Consider the following 19,648-nt stretch of genomic DNA (forward strand, 5'->3'; position numbering starts at 1 on the left):
AAGCAGTGGATTCCTGGCTCAGCAGCTAGTTGAAGGAGCCGGCATGGAGCGAATTGCTGAGAAAGGCCAGGTGGGTACAGCGATTGTACGCCGCCGGCTCAGAAGTCTTCGGACTGAAGGTCCAGGCCAACCATTGACTGGTTTGGACCTTCAGTCCAATGTCAGAATTGACATTGGGGATAAGGCCTCTGGGCCTCTGCACCCACCTGGCCTTTCCTTTCCTCTACTTACATGGACAGGAGCAGCAGCAGGAGCAGAGCCCAGGAGCAGCGACAGTGGGCGGCAGTCAGTATAAGGTAACGGCTGCGGGGGGGAGGGGGGGTTGTAGTCACTCATTAAGATGCATCCTTTTTTCCACCCACTTTTGAGGGGGAAAAAATGTGTCCTATGGAGCGAAAAATAAGATAGCTCAAACTCCTCTTACTGATTTACAAGTGCATTCATTCTGTAGCCCCCCAATATCTCTCCTCATTTATCTCCCCATATACTCCCCTCCCCCCCCGTGAACGCCGTTTATCAGGTCAGTCCCTCTTATCTGTAACCTTCTCCTCTACCATCAAATCCAGACTTCGTCCCTTCTTTCTTGCTGTGGCATATGCGTGAACAGGCTCTGTCTCTAGCAGTATACTTCTCCCTCCGGATTCGCAGGGGATAGGGGCAGAGCCGGACCGCAAATGGTGAAATACCGTGAATATCTTCTGGTCCGACTCTGACCCACCCCCGCCTCCCTCCTGCCTTCCCCTCAGCATCCCGGCCTTACCTGGTGGTCGCGGGGGATAGGAGCAGAGCCGGACCGCGAATGGTGAAATACCATGAATATCTTCTGGTCTGACTCTGACCCGCCCCGCCTCCCTCCTGCCTTCCCCTCAGCATCCCGGCCTTACCTGGTGGTCTAGCGGGCTTTCGGGGCAGGAGCGATCTTCCTACGCCCCTGCCCCGTGCAGATTGCCAATAGGAAATAGCTGCCGTGAGTTCCCGTAGTCTCTCGAGACTACGACGGGAACTCCCCACAGCCATTTCCTATTGGCGATCCACACGGGGCAGGAGTGTAGGAAGATCGTTTCTGCCCCGAAAGCCCGCTAGACCACCAGGTAAGGCCGGGATGCCGGGGGGAAGGCTAAACTGTAGGGTTTTATTTTTTTTCCCCCTCCCCCAAAAAATCATGAATATGTGAAATCGCGATTGCCGAAACCGCGAATGGGGAGGGGGAAGTGTATTCAAATCCAAGCTACTGTAAAAGCCCACTTTTTTTAAGGTGCTTTCAATCCTTAACTCCCACTCACCGGCAGATACCTATACCCATCATATCATTCCTTCTTCAAGAAACTCCCAAACCTTGAGATGTCCTATCTGTCCAAATTAGATTGTAAGCTCTTCTGAGAAGGCATCATCTGTTGAATATTAAATGTACAGTGCTGCGTACACCTTTCAGTGCTATAGAAATGATAAATAGCAGTAGACACCACTAACATTAAACAAAATCAAAACAGAAATAATCACAACCATAAAACATCATGTCTTAACCCACCTCTTAAAGCAGACTGCTTTATCTCTACATAGCTCTCTAGTATAGTGCTCCTATCAAGGACCCTCTGATTCTTACTGTGACATCTCTCCATAATAGAATGTTCAACGATGAATCCTGCACCAAAAGCAACTTCCAAGCAGGCACACATAATTTCACTTTATGCCACAAATAAAGAAGCCCCAAACCCTGTAAAGCCATAAAAAATATGATTATCATCATCCCATATGGTTTCTAGGGGGTGGGGCTTGCTGGTTTGAACCCAGTTATCACACAGCCTGAATTTTCACTGTCATACTTCCTAGTCAAATAAATTAGTTCGAAGAGCTCCATAAAGCAAACAAAAGAAGTGATAATAGGTATATAACTTTATTGATTAGTTTATAAGTAAGGGGAATGGGGCTGAAAAGTTCTCAGCCCAACAAGGTGGATATGGTTCAATCAATGATCTGAAACAATGTCAAAACATAGAATTTTGTTTCTGCAAATTGGCTCTTAAATAAGATTACATTCTTTTCAGCTACAGTGGCAAAATAACCCTCAGAATTCAGGGTTGGTTGGGCTGAGAACTTTTCAGCACCCCCTGAAGAGTGGAGGGTGTTTTCAGAGTAGGTTGAGTGGTATTTTTGCTGCCGTGCTCAGTTTCTTTCTGACCACCTCAAATATCTTCTGAATTGCAAATTTTACAACCACTGATATTTGCAAAACCAATCCAGCACTCTGTTACCATAGCACTATTTGGGAATTCTTGAAGCTGATTTAAGAATAGCCTTACTGGGTAAGACCAATGGTCCATCAAGCCCAGTAGCCCGTTCTCACGGTGGCCAATCCAGGTCACTAGTACCTGGCCAAAACCCAAGGTGTAGCAATATTCCATGCAAAATCACCTGAATCCCCGGAATGAACCCCATTCAGAACACGGCCATCTCAGAGTCTGTCTCATAACTGCCTGCCACAGAGATGCTCATTGCTGATTACACTATGACGGTAAAGGGATGGTTCCTTGACAAATATGTTGCAATTTTTGTCATGAAGGAAAAAAAATTGGTGGGAACCTTTAACAAATGACCCCTTAAAAAACATTTAACATATTGGAAAAGTATGAAGTCATAATGTCTGTCTTTTTTTTTTGTGATTGTATAGTTATTTTTAAACTTTTCTAATTATCTTTATATAAATGTCAAATGAATATAGGTTTCCCTCAAGAGATCAAGGGATTTAATATAAAGGACATACAATGTTCTGCAAGGCTTGTGACAGGCTGCTTACGAGGTACTTGTCACAGCAACACTAAGTAGTACTTTTACTAAGGTGCGGTAGCCAATTTAGCGCATGCTAACATGTCCATTATATCCTATGGACGTGTTAGCATGCGTTAGCGTTTAGCGCACACTAATTTTTAGTGCACACTAAATCGTCTACCGCACCTTAGTAAAAGGGAACCCTAAATAAATGTCCAATCTCCCGCGGAGTTAACCTTTGCCAAGAACAGAATAATGAAGTTGCTCGACTTACTGTAGCTGTAATTCTTGTTCAGATACATCGGTAGAGTCGGCTTCACCTTTCTGCACTTGCAGCTATCTTTAAAAAAGAAAGCGTAAAGATGGAAAGTTAGAAATCAGTGTCTAGTTAATTTGAAAGCAAATACATGACAAACACTCTGGGCTATCTCTCACCAGATTTTGCGCTTTTGCAACGATTTTCGTAAGGTTTTTCTTGGACCATCACATCTTGGGTGAAATCTATCCAGGGCACGTCTGAAACATAAAACAGCGTTCTCTACATTTGTATAGATAACTGTTTGCCTCCTGCGGGAATGGGAAAACGCGTTTAAACAACCATTAGCAAACGCATATCTCACCTGGGCGAGATACAAATCATGATGTGGTGTGACTTGGAATCGCTTTGGGGATTTGGCAAATACCGTAGTGACAGTATAGAAAGGTACAACCAAAGACGGACGGAAAGAGGCAAAAGAGATGTCATAAAATCAACCAAACAGTTCCTTTATTATATCAAATAATGTCAATCAAATTATATAACAAAATGTCCATCTGATTCAAGGCGTGTCCTAGACCAAGTTACAACCCTTGAATCAGATGGACGTTTTGTTATATAATTTGATTGACATTATTTGATATAATAAAGGAACTGTTTGGTTGATTTTATGACATCTCTTTTGCTTCTTTCCGTTGTTTGGTTGTGCTACTTTTGAGGCAAAATTCTTCTCTCCCCTTCTTGAGTATAGAAAGGTAGACACAGTGCTGTCCATAGGGTTACCATATAGCTCCAGAAAAAAAAAAAGAGGATGGATTGAGACATCTGGGTTTTACTTCCATTGCTTTCAATGGAAGTAAAACCTGGATCTCAGTCCGGACTCTTTTTTTTTCTGCAGCCATGTGGTAAGTAGAGAATGACAAGGACACAAATTTTTTCCCATTGGAACTCATTTTAGAGAATGACACAGAGTCAATTTTTTTTTCCCGTCCCCGTGGGAATTCATTTTCCTGTCCAGTCCCAGTGAGTTCTTTTCCTGTCCCTGCCTAAGTCCTGCAAGCTCTGTTCTCATCTGCACAATCCTCAAACACTTTAAAATCATATCTGTCCAAGGCTTGTGCGGTTAAGGCAGAGCTTACAGAAATGGGGCAGTGACAAAACTCGCTGGGACAGGCAGGGAAATTGAGCTCCTGTGGTGATGGGGAAACATTTGTCCCTGTGTCATTCTGTAATGGTAACCCTAGCTGTTCTCAGCTGGTTAATTTGACATTTATCATAATTGCCTGTTCTGTGGGTGCAGCTGATGCTTAAGGCTTCCCAATGAGCACATTACTTCACTGGGTCCAGGAAGGGGTCATTTGTGTCCAGTTTGTCACCATCATGGTTTTGCAAAGTTGGCTCCAACAACTGATATATATTGACAAGCAATTTCTGCATTAAAGGAAACCATTACTGATCTTTGGTCCAACGATTCTAAACTTGACAAGCAATGCATGAGAGTTAATAAATACTGGCCTCCTGCATTTTTTCATCATTGTACATTCTACTCAGTGCAAAGGACTTATCAAAATGACTGAGGGTGCCAAAATCAAAACAAAGTGTCCCTAGTTGGATATAGTAAAGGGGGTGCTCAAGTACCCACAGAGCTGCCTCCTATGACTCATTCTTTCTTCCCTGTTGAAATTTGGGTGCACCTGCTAGAGAATGGATCTAGGGGTAGGACAACAAGAAGTTGCCTTTAAAAAAAAAAAAGCCAGTCAGTCATTTTAGGATTCATCTAAAAGAAATGTAGTCATTTGCAATATCCACGTTCCACTTTCTTTAAACGTATTTATTAATTTCGCCACTAGTCAGACCTACTTTAATTCGATGCTCTCTTCCCCCCTCCCTGTAAGCCAGGCGGGGTTTCCTCCCGGTGCCCTCACCTTCAGGGAGATCCGTGACTATGGCTTCGGGGGAGATGCACACTCCCCGGTCGTACACGGGCAGCTCATCGCAGGCCAGGCTCTCCGGCCAGCTGTGGTTGTACCTCTTCATGACGGGCTCACAGCCGTCCCTGGCGCTCTGGCAGATGGATTTGCAAGGCTTGATGGGGTCGTGGAGGAACTCCAGGGTGCAGATGGGGACGTACATGGCGCAGAGGAAGAAGTTGAGCGCCGAGCTGCAGCTGATGCCCACCAGCTCCTCGTACTGCTCGATGGCCAGGATGGCGTTTTCCTGGGTGCTGTGATGCAGGTGGTTGGGCATCCTGGTGATGTTCCAGGGCATATTCTTGCACATGGGGATCCGGACGGGCTCGCAGAGCGCGCTGTGAACGCCCACGTCGGTCCAGAGCGACAGGAAGAGCGCAGCGACCACCGGCAGCATCTCGCACAGGCTCCCTCTGCCGCCCGCGCCCAACTTTCCAAACGGAGCGATCTCGAATCCCCGAAGTTCACACAAGGCGAGCCGAAGCGTTCTGGGGCTTCACGACGCGCTCTCTGGCACCCTAAAGTCAGCGACCAGCCATGGAAACTACAGAACTACATTTATACCAGTGACAGAGGGGGTGGAGAGCATAGGGGAGGGAGATGAAGGGCTCTGTCCATCCCCCCCCCCCTAGGGAAGGGGTAAAACGCGGATCTTAACTGCACGTCCTTAAAAATCTGAGCTCCTGCCACTTTTAGTCTCAGCATAGGTTATTCAAAAGGGTAGTTACAAAAAGTTCATGGATGTTTGGGCATCATTAACTAAATATTGTAAAGATTGATCTGGATAAAGGGGGAATCATACACATCCTGGGAGTGGGGAGGGGGTGTTTGTGGAAGTGTTTAATGGATATATTGTTATGTTCTTATTGGAATTTATTGATTGATTAATTAGTGGAAGGGAAGGGGAAATCATTTTGTTATTAATCTTGGTAAGTGCTTTAATTTTAATATTATATGTAAATAATGTATTATGCACAAATGTAGCTTTAAAAATGAATAAAGATAATGAATAAAGAGGTCTGTCAGAGCCATAACCTATGCTGAGACTAAAAATGACACGGACCTCAGATTTTATAAATCTGAGGTCCGTGTCATTTTTAGTCTCAGCATAGGTTATGGCTCTGACAGACCTCTATGACACTTTAGCTCTGACGGATCCTAATGCTTTCCCTCCCTATGTTGAGACTAAAAGTTTTAATTGAAGAAAGAAAGCAGTAAGCACTTTAATCCTCAGTCCATGACATTTGTGAAAATTAAAGGATCAGTGACTAACCGCCCCCAGCCACCTGTCGCAGCTCTTATTCTTGTACTGCGTGGCACTAATAATATGTGCCTGGGACCATAATTTGAAACTTTGGGTGTGCGGAAAGTTACCCTTAAAGTTCTTGGAACCGATCTGTACCTGTGTTACACTGTGACATTTTCTCTCTTAGATTTTGCAAGCCCTGAGACCAACAGATGACCGATTTTAAAAAAGGAAAGGGACCCAGTTGTTATAGGGGATTATCTTTTTATACACCCTGGTTGAACCTTCCGTGCCTCTCTCCCTGCCTTTCCATCACATTTTCAAATTGATGATAATAAAAACTTCTCCAATTTTCTTTTGTATTGGCCAGAAGGGGGCTTCATTGATATACTTCACTGTTTTATTTGCAGACACTTTTTCTCTGCTGCTTATTGTTTGAGTTTGATCGGGTAGATGTTCTTTCCCTGACAATGCATTATTCTTATCTTAAAACTGAACAGGAACTACTACACGATTGCTCTTCAAAATATATCTATGCATGATGGATCAGGCTCTCATGTGCAGTAAGCCATGGCCACCGGTGCCAACATTTTGGGGGAAGGGGGAGTGGCAAACCCCAGAATCTTTGGCAGGTTTTATAAATTAACAAAACAGTGGTGGGTAACCTGCACACAGTGGCAATGGTACCACTTTGAAAAGTCAGATGAAGGATTTGAGGGAAAGGGGCTTTTGTGTTCCATTGGGTATTTGAATGTGCTGAGTAGACTGGATGGGCAAATTTTTTTAAAAAAAAATCTGCTCTCACTATTTAGTTACTAGGGTAGGTGTGCATAATGCAGAGAGAATGCTTGAAGGGTGGCTAGGGATTACAGACAGGGTACTGAGATTGTAGCGCAGGAGCAAAATAAGATGCTTTGCGGGATAGGGAAGATACAGGATTGGTTGTGTGAAAAGAGTTTGTGCTGAGTGTGACATGGAGGGATGGAGTGTGCTGAGTGGATGAGGGAGGGATGGACAGAGTTTAATGAATGGGGTGAGGATGGAGACAGAAAAAGTGCTGAAATGGAGAGTGAACCGGGCACTACATAAAGAAAGACAAAATTGGAGTGATGCTGGGCTAGGCAGGGAGTGGAAGGGACAAGAAGTAGAAGGGAGAAGAGATACTGGGCAGGAGTGAGCAGAAGTGATATGAAGCACTGATGGCAGCTACATGGGGGTAGGAGTGGAAGATGCATCTAGTACTCTCAGGGCTGGTTTTATTACTACGCAAAGTAGGCTGCTGCCTGGGGAAGCAAGGAGCAGTTGCAATCAAAGCAGAACCATCAATCCTGATAGTCACCCAAACTCAGAGAGCTATCAGCACACACGCTCTGATCATGGGCAGTTCAGGTCCAGCCTTTCAGAAGCTCTTTCTGGTCTCCTTGGGCAAGTGGCCCTGCTTTGGGGTGTCTAGCGCCAGTCCCAGTTCTAATACCATTAGAACTAAACCTTCTCAAGAGGCAAGTCAGATACCTAGAGCACCTTTGGTGTAAGCATCAATTTGCCTTCTTATTGACTGTTCTTATCACCAGGGCTGCTAATAAACCAGGAAATTTTTTCAAATTTTAAATTCTATATCCCCTGCTGTTGCACCTCACTGCTTTTGCACAACATTGTATTTAGCAGTATATCAAGGAAATAAATTAAATCAGACATACTTGTTCCTTGCCTCCTGATGATCTTGCTGGAATTTGGTTGGTGAAACTAGATTCTTTTATGAATTTCTGTCAATTGTACTCACACCTTTCTCTCCCCTCTCCCTTCCAGCCAATCCTCTTGTAATACATCCTGCTCATCTTTACCAGTATCCACCTGGGAGGAATATTCTCCACCCCGCAGTCTATTTTCTGTTACCCAAGTTTTCATTACACTTCTACATCCTTCTTCTTCTTCTGTTGATCCATGGCTAACGTTTCTTTTTTTTTAAATAGGTTTTGCATCTTATCCATTTCTTTCTTTCTTTGCTTGAAGATAGCCTTCCTCAGTGTTACGTCTGTTCTCCCTAGAAACATATAATTGTTATTTATTTATTTTAATTAATTCTAATTCTATTTCTATTCCCTCCTCCCGGGAGCTCAGAACAGGTTACAAGCCAACATTCACAGTATGTTACATTGGACAGTACATTTGACAAGACAATACAATACAATACCATAATGACAAGGCTGGACAGTACAGTAACTTAAGGACAGCTTGGGTGGGGACATTCATAGGAAATTCCTGGGGAGGTAATACAGTAGAATGAACCAGTGGTTGTTGGTGGGAGAGAGTTCAGAGGATTGTTTGTGGCTGGACCTTTAGTTGAAGAGAAAGGCTTTCACAGCTCTTTGCAAGGTCATTAATGAGTTCTGTGATCTGATTTGAGGGGGGAGCTGGTTCCAGAGCTGTGGGATGAAGTGGCTGTAGGAACGTTTGCGGGTGGTTTCCATCAGGAGAGACATTCCTGGGAGGATGCACAGTCGTCTCTCTGCTCTAGAGTGGAGGGGGCGGGTAGGGGCGTACAGGTGTACCTTGGAACTTATGTAGGCGGGGGTGGTAGTGTGGAATCTTTTATGCGCTATTACAAGAGCCTTGAATGTGCAGCATTTGTTGATTGGTAGCCAGTGGTCTGTGCGGAGGGCTGTTATTCCAACGCAGACTGTTATCCAGTTTTTGTCTAATTTCTAATCTACCAATACTTTCAAAGCTCATAGAAAAACTTGTTTTGGGTCAACTCTCCTTCATCAAGATCATATCACCAAAATTCAGCTATGCTTAATGGGATATGTACTGCCCTGTCATTCAGTGATCCTTTCAGCTGCCTTTGAACTCATGGAGCCAGTGAAAGACAAGGGGGTGATCTAAGACCTTGGTATTCAGGGTAGAGCATTTAATTGATTTGCATAATATTTATTGAATCAGTCATTCTGGATTTGCACCAGTTCTCTTTTTCTCCTCCTATGATATCATCCTATTCTATTTACGAGGGTCGTTTCATAAATAATGCACAGGTTGGCAACATTGGGGAGTGGATGATATAATTGCAGTAAACCTTGTTTCACTTTCACTTCAGTGCTTGAAGCAGCAGGACTGTAGGGGCCCTGTAGTGTACATAGTGTGGCTGTGACAAGTGTGGGAAATGGAGGCTGCAGGTATCTCGGGTACTTTGTTTGTTGACGATCATAGGTCGTACATTAAGATTGAAACTCTACGTGGCAAAAACACAACAGAAATCCACAGTGCATTACGTGAAGTTTGTGGTGAGTTAACAGTGGACCATAGTACAGTTTCTCAGGAAGCAACTCGTTTACGGAGTGGTTGTGTGAGCATAGATGATGCAAGACCAGGAAGGCCGAAATCAACAATCGATGAACGATGTGTGAAACTCGTGGCTGATGCTCTTGAACAAGATCGCCGTGTGACATGCAAGGAACTTTCTGAAACTACAGGGATTCCACTGACATCAGTATACCGAATTCTGACAATGAGTCCCCCACTTCTTGACTGCTGAACAGCAGCAGAGATGCCTGGACAATGCAACTGTGCTGAAACAAGATTCGACATTGACAGTCAGGCATTCTTGAATCGCATTGTTGCTATTGATGAAACGTGGGTCACAGACTTTGAGCCGGAGCTGAAATCACAGTCCGAGTGGAGAGCTCCATCTTCTCCACAACCAAAAAAAATTCAACGAGCTCAAACAAAGTCAAACAAATTATGATTTTTGCTTATAATCATGAAGGCATCATTACCACAGACAAAGTTCCATGTGGAATAAGTGACACAGCAGTGTATTATCATGATTTTTTGCAAAAAATGTGCTGAAAAATGCACAAAACCCGACCTCAGTTGCTCTTGGCTGGGCCACTCATTCTTCACAACAATGCTTGCCCGCACATAGGAAATGTCGTCATTGAAAAACTATGTGAATACAGCTGGGAGGTGTTACCTCATGCTCCCTACAGTCCAGGCATGAGTCCACCAGACTTCGACCTTTTTCCAAAGTTGAAACAACCTATGCGTGGACATCGTTTTGCATCTCTGGAAGAGATTTCTTCCGTCGTTGGATGGAATAATGAAGCTTCCCAGACGTTGGGACTCAGTCATTGCAAAGCAGGGAGACCATATTGAAGGATTGTAAAGAAATACTTGAAAACCCCCCCCAAAAAACATTTAAATAAAAAAAAAAAATAGAGTGCATTATTTATGAAATGACCTCGTAACATATTTCTAGCTCCCCTACCTCTGCATATACAGTCTTTTGGTTGTGGCACCTTTCTCTATTATCAAAAATTCTGTTTGTGTTTTTGCAGATACTGCCCTCTAAACTTGCCTCTAAGCAGTTGATATATGGCTATAAGACAACCTCCTGTTCTCAGTTTTAGAAAGTAAAAAGTTAATCATTGTCCTACACCTTGAGCTAGTATTCACCTCCCCTCATAGTAAAATATTCCATTCTTCCATTCCAAGAAACAATATGGTGTTAAGGGTTAGTCTGGATTCTACTCTTTCATTTTACCCATAGAGGGCAATAATAAAAAATGTGCCCAAGTCTGAGTTTGAATGTTTTGTGCAAGATGTCCACAAACCAAGCAGGAAAAATGTCCATTTTCAAAGCTGCCAAACCTTTCTTTTATTTTTGAAAATGAGCTAGATATATGTTTTGGTCCTTAGGACGTCTACCTTTTTTGCCCATTTTCAAAAATAAAAATGCCCATGCAAAAAACATACAAAAGCACGTTTTGTAGACGTACCCACCAACTACCCCGACTGATTGCGGCAGAAGGAATTCCTATCAGCTGAGGCGGTTTTGGGGATTCCTGGCGGCTCAGCTGATGGGAATTCCCCCTGCAAGGATCAGCTGAGCTGCAGAGCCCTTCCCCCTTCCCCCTGACATTGCCCTGATATCCCCCATATCCCCCTCACATCTCAATATCACTCTGATATCCTGTACCTCCCCTGACATCCCCTAACATCTTTGCCCCTCCCCCACATCCCCCCAACATTCCTGGGCCCCCTCCCACATCCCCAGAATCCCCCCATATGTTTGAAAGAGCAAACGGCAGGAGGGAAGTGTACTGCAAATGATGGGGAGTCCCCCTCCCAATGCATCTTGGGATGCAGTGGGAGGGGCTGAAGGCCCTGATTGGCATTTGGGAGGGGGAAGCCCCGTCATTCGCAGCATGCAGCCCTATAGGCAGGAGTGAGCTTCCCTCCTGCCATTTGCTCTTCCAAAGGTACCAGGGGGGGGGGGCTCAAGGATGAGGGAGGGGGGGTCCAGGAATGCTGGGGGGATGTGGGCAGAAATTTTAGGGGATGTGGGTATACCAGGGCAATGTCAGGACATGGGGGATATCAGTTTATTTCTCATATGGGAGAGTTTGGTAATAAAGTGGGGGCACCATATCAATGGTTTTACTCTAAATAGGAGTACAAATGATACATTTAGTTATAAATAAAATTGTGGAACAAATGTGCAAGGAATTTTTATAGAAATATTGTATAGTAGATTATCCGAAACACCCCCTATTTTCTTGATTGGTAACACAGTTACAGACAGATCTGCAGCAGTTGGGGTTTGGGATAGTAAAACCCAATTTAAAATAGCCAAGCAATTGTTAGTGAATCAATCGCTTGGCTATTTTGCATGGGGTTTTACTAATTTGAATGGGTTGGATTGATCTGGTTTTGCAATCATCGTTACATGATCGGGTTTAGTGAATTTAAGTGTATTCTATAAAGTGGTATGCACAAACTCTAATTTGTGAATTTGAAAAGGGGGTGTGGACATGGGCGTTCCTATAAATTGCACATGCTGTTACAGAATATATCCATGGCACAGAATTTAGGTATGGGCATCAATTTTTAGTTGACATAAATGCTTGGGCCTAAATTTTAATCATAGGTTGGCATAAATGGTTGCGGCTAAATTTTAATCATAGGGCTAGCCACAGGGTCAGCCATTATGTATATTCTAAGCACTTTTTTTCAGCGCCATATATTAATCTGGCCCTTTGTGTGGCTTTATAAAATAGGCTTCTTGAGAACATAAACGCCTGTACAGTATTACTCTTCAAAAATAATCTTATTGGGCGCCTATTTGGACGGTTCAGATAGGTGCGGTGTTATAAACTCAGGCTTTTCTGTATTATCTTTAGAAGCACGCTTAAAATTGTCATGCCAATCAAGTTCTCTGCAGCTGACAGAAGCTCATCGCTCAGGTTTCTTCCCTCCCTCTGCTGACTCCTGCACATTCCCTGGCCAGTGCCACGCGCTTCTGCCCACCCTATGGCAGCGGCAGCAACAACAAGCAACGCCTTCGCCCGGGACACCTGACAGCAGCAACTGCATAAACAAGGAGCAGCGGCGCTGGGCACTGCTGCATAGCCTCTCAGATACCACCCGCTGCGCCTCTTGGAGCCTAAGCATGGCTGGCATCGCCTTGCTGTTGCTGCTGCTGTTCTCGATGCGCTCTTTCTCTACAGCTGGTGCCTCGCCCTCGGGCCCCAGCCCCTGCCTGGCGCCAGCGCAGTGGGAAGGGCGCACGGTGCAGTACGATCACAGCACGGGCCGGAACACTCGCGCCGCCGTCTCCTACGACGCTAGCCAGCAGCGCGTGCGGGTCCTGGAGGAGAAGAAGGGGCTCGTGCCCTGCAAGAGGTGGGTGTGCGCGTGGGGAGCTTAGAGGAAACGGCCTTCAAGAGACGGGTGTGCAAGTGCATGGCCTGGTCCCGCCCCCTGCGCTGCTGCAGCCGGAGCCCGGCCGAGGGGCTGAGACTCAGGGCGTGGTGAATTCATGTTGCTGCATATATGGCCTATGGTGAATCCTAGCGCCTTCCTGGTTCTATCTTTTTGGGTAATAGAGTGTAAGGGAAGTGGCTCTCTTTCTTGCAGCCGGTGCATGCATCTGGCGGAGTCCAGAGAGTTTGGGAATCTTGTCTTAATCATTATTATGTAATTCATAGCGTTTGCAAGGTGCTGAGCTCCCAGAGAGACGTATTAGGAATTTTCCCATTACATCTTTACTCCTTCAGCTTCCCCTTTTCCTATTTTGTTCCCATTAAGTGCTCTTTCATATATCATCTTATTGCATCATTCCTTCTTATTGTCTCTCACCTCTCCAGATGTGCCGTTCTTAGTCCCATTTCCACATGCCCTTTACTTGCTCATATTTCTCCTTGGTTTCACTTACTTCATCTTTACCCCTGTTTATCATCCCGCCCTATCTGCTTCCCACTTTCCAGCTGTACATCTGCAGGGAGAGGATGTCTCCATTGCTCCTGAAACATACAGCTTGGGGGGGAAGGGGGAGGGGGCAATTGCCAAGCAGCCTTTTGTATTTTCAAAATCTCACACTGCCTTCCAGCAAGTTCTTCACTGAAGTTGCCAGCATCCAAAAACTACTCAATGTTCAAAACCAAATCCCAAATATCGGAGAGGTAATAAACACTTTAATATTAATGAAGGCCTCAGCCCCACCACTCCACCGCTATATATAACTTGATAATGGGAAGAATTACGTGGTACTCATCACCGGCCTGTGAATATAGTTTTTATGCTTTCATTATTTAGTATTTTTAATAAACTTTTATATTAGAAACTATAGTAGCATGATTTAATGCTTATCTTTAAAGCTATGACTCGGAAGAGATGACCCGACATGTTTCGCACTCCCGTGCTTTATCAAGGGTCTCCCTAAAAATAGAAGGAGCATGTGAAATACTTATACAACTATGTCCCTCTATCCTACCTAACTCATCCATAAACTCAAAAAAACTCTTACCGCAGCCTTCCCTGTCATACAACTTAATGTTAGTTATGTGAGTAAGATGGCCCTTTCAGTATTTAAATATCTGATTCCTGTTGGGCCTTAGTCAACCAATCAGAGATGCCCTTTCAAGTTCCCCATTTAACCTGTTCGTCCACCGTATCAAGTTGGAAAATATACCTCTGTTCTCTTTCATTTAGAATCTTATCAATATTCCCACCATCCCTCCCTTTAATCTTGTCAATGACACGCCAGCGTGGATCATCTATGTCATGTTGTTTAGACATCCAGTGCTGCACCATGGGGGCCTGTAGGTGCCAATTCACTATACGGGACTTATGTTCTGTGAGTCATGTCTTGACAGACCTACTTGTCCGTCCTATGTATATTAACTCACATGCACCATCAATCCACAACGGCATATAATAAACTTCAAAGTGCCTACTTTCTAATCAATCTTTTTTTCTTCAGATAATACATTTCTAAGTACCTCTATGGTCTTCAGTTCCAGCCAACCACCAGCCAAATTATTTGAAGGCTTGTTTCTCTTTCTGGCTTTTATTCATCATCAGACCTTAGTTTTTTGTTTTTATTTTTTTAAAGTGCTTGTGCTCTATATTCTATGTTTTGTGCAAATCGATAAGAGGCAAGAGTTGGTGAATGCATCAGTTTCATTGTTCTAAAAATCCCTCAATATCTTAACAGTTCTAGTTTTAGAAGTAAAGTTACCCCTTTTGTTTTGCTCCACAGCATCCCGACGTGTGTTCTTCTATGTAAAGATGGCTGCGGCATTTTTTGGTTCTGTTTAAATCATGTGACTCATTAATTACCTCACTGATGACATCAGTTCAGTGGGAGGAGCCTAAACTAGTATCATCCATTCTATTTCTAAATTTAATCCTCCTGGATGCACCGTATTCAGAGTGTATATCCAGCATAGTTCTTTGAAATTTAATCTGTTCTCAATGTAACCACCCTCCCACCCTTCTTTTATACAATCTATGACCCCCATCTTAAATCATCTATGATGTGAGCTTTTTCCATCCAGTGCTGGACTAGAGGTGCCTGGATGCTCTCTGTAGCTATACGTGACTTGTGTTCATTTAGTCTAATGTGCACTGGTCTACTACTTCTCCCCACATATATGAGCCCGCATGAGCATGTGATGGCATAAACTACATTATGAGATTCGCATGTAGTTAGCATACGAGTTTTAATCTTGATGTCTCTGTTGGGAGGATTCCACATATGGCCCTCAATAGCTTTTGTGCACCATTGACAATGGCCGCATCTGACATGATTGCCATCCTCTCGATTGTAACTGGCTTCCTCATACCTTTACTTGGAAAGGTGCTTCCCTAAATTCTGTCCTCTGTTGAAGGCGATCATAGGAAATTCTTCCTCAAAAGTAGGTATCAGTTGGAGTATATGCCACTCTGAATACGTTGCATCCAGGAGGATTAAATTTAGAAATAGAATGGATGACACTAGTTTAGGCTCCTCCCACTGAACTGATGTCATTAGTGAAATAGTTAATGAGTCACCTGAATTAAACAGAACCAAAAAATGCCGTGGCCATCTTTACATAGAAGAACACATGTCGGGATGCTGTGGAGCAAAACAAAAGGGGTAATTTTACTTCTAAAACTAGAACTGTTAAGATATTGAGGGATTAGTTTAAAGTTTTAGAACAATGAAACTGATGCATTCACCAACTCTTGCCTCTTATTTGCAGGTGACCTGTTCTTGAAAAAGCCTTTGGGCAAAACTGGTTGAACCTTAAGGTCCTTCCCGAGGTTTAAAAAAAGAATGAAGAAATAGCTAAAGCTAAGTACAAAAGTTTTAAAGTTGGATAAGAAAAGTTTATCGATTTGCACAAAACATAGAATATAGAGCACAAGCACTTTAAAAAAATAAAAACAAAAAACTATGGTCTGATGATGAATAAAAGCCAGAAAGAGAAACAAGCCTTCAAATAATTTGGCTGGTGGTTGGCTGGAACTGAAGACCATAGAGGTACTTAGAAAGGTATTATCTGAAAAAAAGATCACTTAGAAATTAGGCACTTTGAAGTTTATTATATGCCGTTGTGGATTAATGGTGTACAGTGGTGCCTCGCATAACGGACGCCTCGCACAGCGAACGCTGCGCATAACGAACTTTTTGTCTTGCTCCCTATAACGAACTTCGTTTCACACAACGAAGTCGCCCGAGGGGCCCGGGCGGAACTACTCTCGCCGCTTCCTAATGTGAGCCGGGAACAGCAGCACCCTCACCTTACCTCGGATGCCGAGTTTTCCGGCTTTCTTTTTCGGCCAGCCACACGCTTTCAGGGAGCAGCACATGCGCGCATGCTCTGTTGTTCAATCTTCTCCTCTGACGCAACCGGAAACCGGAAGTTGCAGGACAGGAGAACATTGATCAACTCCAGCAGCTGCGCGTGCACAGCTTTTTGAGATCGTGCCGGGAGCCAGACCCGCTGATGCACAGCAGCAGTGAATATTGTGCAGACAAACTAACCTGCTGGTACAGCCGAAGAGGGAGGAAGGAAAACTGTTGAATTTCTTGGGGGAAAGATGAGGAGTTCTGGCCAGCAGGGGAGGGAAAGCTGGACAGTACGGGGGAGGAGCAGTAGGGAAGGCAAGAGATCACTGCCCTCTCCAGCCAAAATTTTCCTTTTCAGAGGGACCCCGACATGGCAGCCATTCTCACAAACTGCCTGCGGCTGCCCCGAAGTTTTCCCTCTGCTGCAACTTCCCGTTTCTGATAGGGCAGATCGCCGCAAAGGGAAAGCTTCGGGGCAGCTACCGGCAGTTTATGAGAACAGCTGCCATGTCGGGGTCCCTCTGAAAAGGAAAATTTAGGTGTTTAATAAAGAAGTTTGGATCGCAGGGCCCCTTAGATCTATGCTCCCCCCTCTTACGCCAGCCCTGGGACCCTTCTGACAGTTTCGGGCCCTAGGCAAGTGCAGAGCTGCACTCAAGTGGCTAAAGAGCCACATGCGGCTCGCGAGCCGCGGTTTGCCGACCACTGACCTAGGACAACTGGAGGGTCAGGTGATTTGCCTAGAGTCACATGGAGCTGCAGTGGGAACTGACCCAGTTCCCGAAGTTCTTAGCCTCCTGCAGATCGTGCGGCTGGGTGAGGGAGAAGGCTGGCAGGCTCTGCATGTGAGGTGAGGTGGAGGGAGGGAAATGTAGGGCTGCAGAACGAATTATTTTGTTTTACAGGTATTCTTATGGGACAACAGGGCTGCAGAACGAATTATTTTGTTTTACATGTATTCTTATGGGAAAACGCGTTTCACACAACGAACGTTTCACATAACAAACTTGCTCCTGGAACGGATTAAGTTCGTTGTGTGAGGCACCACTGTATATTACATAGACAACGTCATAAACAACATTGGGCTATTTTAAAACATCTATTAACTCACATGGGCATACTATGGCATACACTACTTCTGCAGAATTACAGTCAGTTTTAGTTTTGGACCTAAGAGTCACCCCCTCTCCCTGGGACCTTCCAAACCTCTCCCTCTATAGTTGTAGGACACCATTGGCATCTCCCGCATTTCTTATGTAAACCCCTTTCCATCCTTTTTCTCACCCCATATTTCTGGAAGTCAAATCTTTGTCCTAATGTGATACCTCTAGAAAATGCTACCCTCGGAAATTCATGAAGGGCTTGATGCATCTGTACCACATGCTAATATTGTTTCATAATCTCAACCATCATATTAACTGCTTGGGAAAAGGAGAGAATGCATGTTAAACTCTCACCCTCGGCTGTGGTATCGGAGTCCTCTATTAGGAGCTCTCTCTGGGCATACTTCGCGCGTAAGAAAGCTTGCTTAATAGCCCTACCTGGGTATCCCCTCTCGAGGAATCTCTCAGTTAAAGCTTTCACCTGGATTTTAAATTCTTCCATGGAGGAACACACTCTACGGACTCTGAAGAACTGACTAATCGGTAAGTTAAACCGCAATTTATAGGGGTGAAAACTATCAAAATGGAGTAAGGTATTACTTGTCACTGGTTTCCTAAATAAAGATGTACATATCTTCCTGGTCACTATCGACATGGTTATGTCTAAAAAATCAATCCTAGATTGCTGGCACACCATTGTGAATTTTATGTACTCATCCACAGAATTTAAGTATGTTAATAAATGATCCAGCTGTTCACACGTCCCTTGCCATAATAGGAACACGTCGTCCAAGAAACGGACCCAAAATGGAATTAGAGAAAAATGAATGGCAGCATAGACAAACGATCTTCAAATCCAGCCATGTAGAGGGCGGCCACCGATGGGGCCAAAGTAGCCCCCATCGCCACCCCTTGGATTTGTTGGGAAAACTCCCTCTGGTACTGAAAATAGTTATGTTGAATAACCCATGCTGCTAGTTTCTTAAAAAATTCTATGGGAATCCGTTGGGGAGGAATCCTGCGATCTAATACTTCCTCAATGATTTCCAACACTTGGGTCTGTGGTATCTGGGTATAAAGGGACGTCACATCAAGAGTCACCATTCAAGTATGTTGCATGTCAATGTTAAGTTGTGACAATTTTCTCAGAAAATGAGATGAATCTTTAATAAACGATCTAATCTTCGGCACCTCACCTCCTAAAAAATAGTCAATAAACTTAGATAAAGGTTCTAATATAGACTGCCACGTGTTAACAATCAGGCAGCCAGGTGGATTGTCCAGTGTTTTATGAATTTTTGGAACAAAAGAAATATGTGGGATCCTAGGACATTTCTCAAAAAGCAAACGATATTCTTCCATGGTGAGAACTCCCCTTTTATAATATGTATTAAGCCAATCTAATATCTCCCCTGCCAAATCCTCAGTCGGATTTCGGTCAAGTCTTCTATATGCCTTTTGATCACTCAACTGTCTTCTCGCTTCTTCCTCGTAATGGCTTCTACTCATCACCACTGTCGCCCCTCCTTTATCCGCCTTCAGTCTAATGATGTCATTTGAAAGTAAGTGTTGTAACCCTTTATGTTCCTGCTTGGTAATATTGTAACTGCATTCATTCCGCCATTGGTGTTGTATCTCAAGTAGTGCTGTAGATACTAATTCCCTAAAAGCATGGATCAAAGGGTCCATAGGGCCAGCATCCAAGAACTATGCATTAGAATAGACACATTACAACTGACATCAGAAAAGTACATTTGGGCAGCAGCCCTGCTGTACAAGTCATTAGTTTTACTTCATTATTTGTCTCATTACATGACCTTGTTGTAGTGGCAGGGGCAGCTGGCTGGTTATGTGTGCCTAAGAGCAGTAGGTGGGTTATAAATCAGTAGTAATGATAGGGTCCAATATTCAAGGGATTTATGCTCCTAACTTTGAGCGTTTTGCTCATAAATTGGGCTCTGAAAATTTACTAGGGTTGAGTGCATAAATTTTTACTAAAAATTTTGCTGTACTTGAATATAGGAGCATAAAAAAGTGGGTAACAACAGGGATGGATTTAGAGTGGGGACAAGAAGTTAGGAGCTTAGCACTGATTTTCAGTACTAATCTCATAAGTTAGGCTATGAAATCTAGGTAATTGAATGGCAGGCCTACTAGCTAGAAAAAACATCATGGTACCTACAGGCAGGATGCAGC

The 19,648-nt window shown here is 44.0% G+C and overlaps 2 protein-coding genes across 2 annotated transcripts in view; one reads left to right on the plus strand and one right to left on the minus strand.

The window, feature by feature from the left end:
* SFRP4 (secreted frizzled related protein 4) overlaps positions 1 to 5,505 on the minus strand; it is a 65,674-nt gene extending 60,169 nt beyond the window's left edge. Inside the window, exons 1-3 of the mRNA XM_033930241.1 lie at positions 4,948 to 5,505; positions 3,202 to 3,282; positions 3,041 to 3,106 (exon numbers count right to left, since the gene is read on the minus strand). Of these exons, the coding sequence (XP_033786132.1) occupies positions 3,041 to 3,106; positions 3,202 to 3,282; positions 4,948 to 5,389 (589 nt within the window). The 5' untranslated portion in view covers positions 5,390 to 5,505. The remainder of the gene's footprint in view (positions 1 to 3,040; positions 3,107 to 3,201; positions 3,283 to 4,947) is intronic.
* Positions 5,506 to 12,518: 7,013 nt separating this feature from the next.
* EPDR1 (ependymin related 1) overlaps positions 12,519 to 19,648 on the plus strand; it is a 54,623-nt gene continuing 47,493 nt past the window's right edge. Inside the window, exon 1 of the mRNA XM_033930239.1 lies at positions 12,519 to 12,916. Within this exon, the coding sequence (XP_033786130.1) occupies positions 12,684 to 12,916 (233 nt within the window). The 5' untranslated portion in view covers positions 12,519 to 12,683. The remainder of the gene's footprint in view (positions 12,917 to 19,648) is intronic.

This window comes from Geotrypetes seraphini, chromosome 2 (genome assembly GCF_902459505.1).
Source record: "Geotrypetes seraphini chromosome 2, aGeoSer1.1, whole genome shotgun sequence".
Lineage (NCBI taxonomy): Eukaryota > Metazoa > Chordata > Amphibia > Gymnophiona > Dermophiidae > Geotrypetes > Geotrypetes seraphini.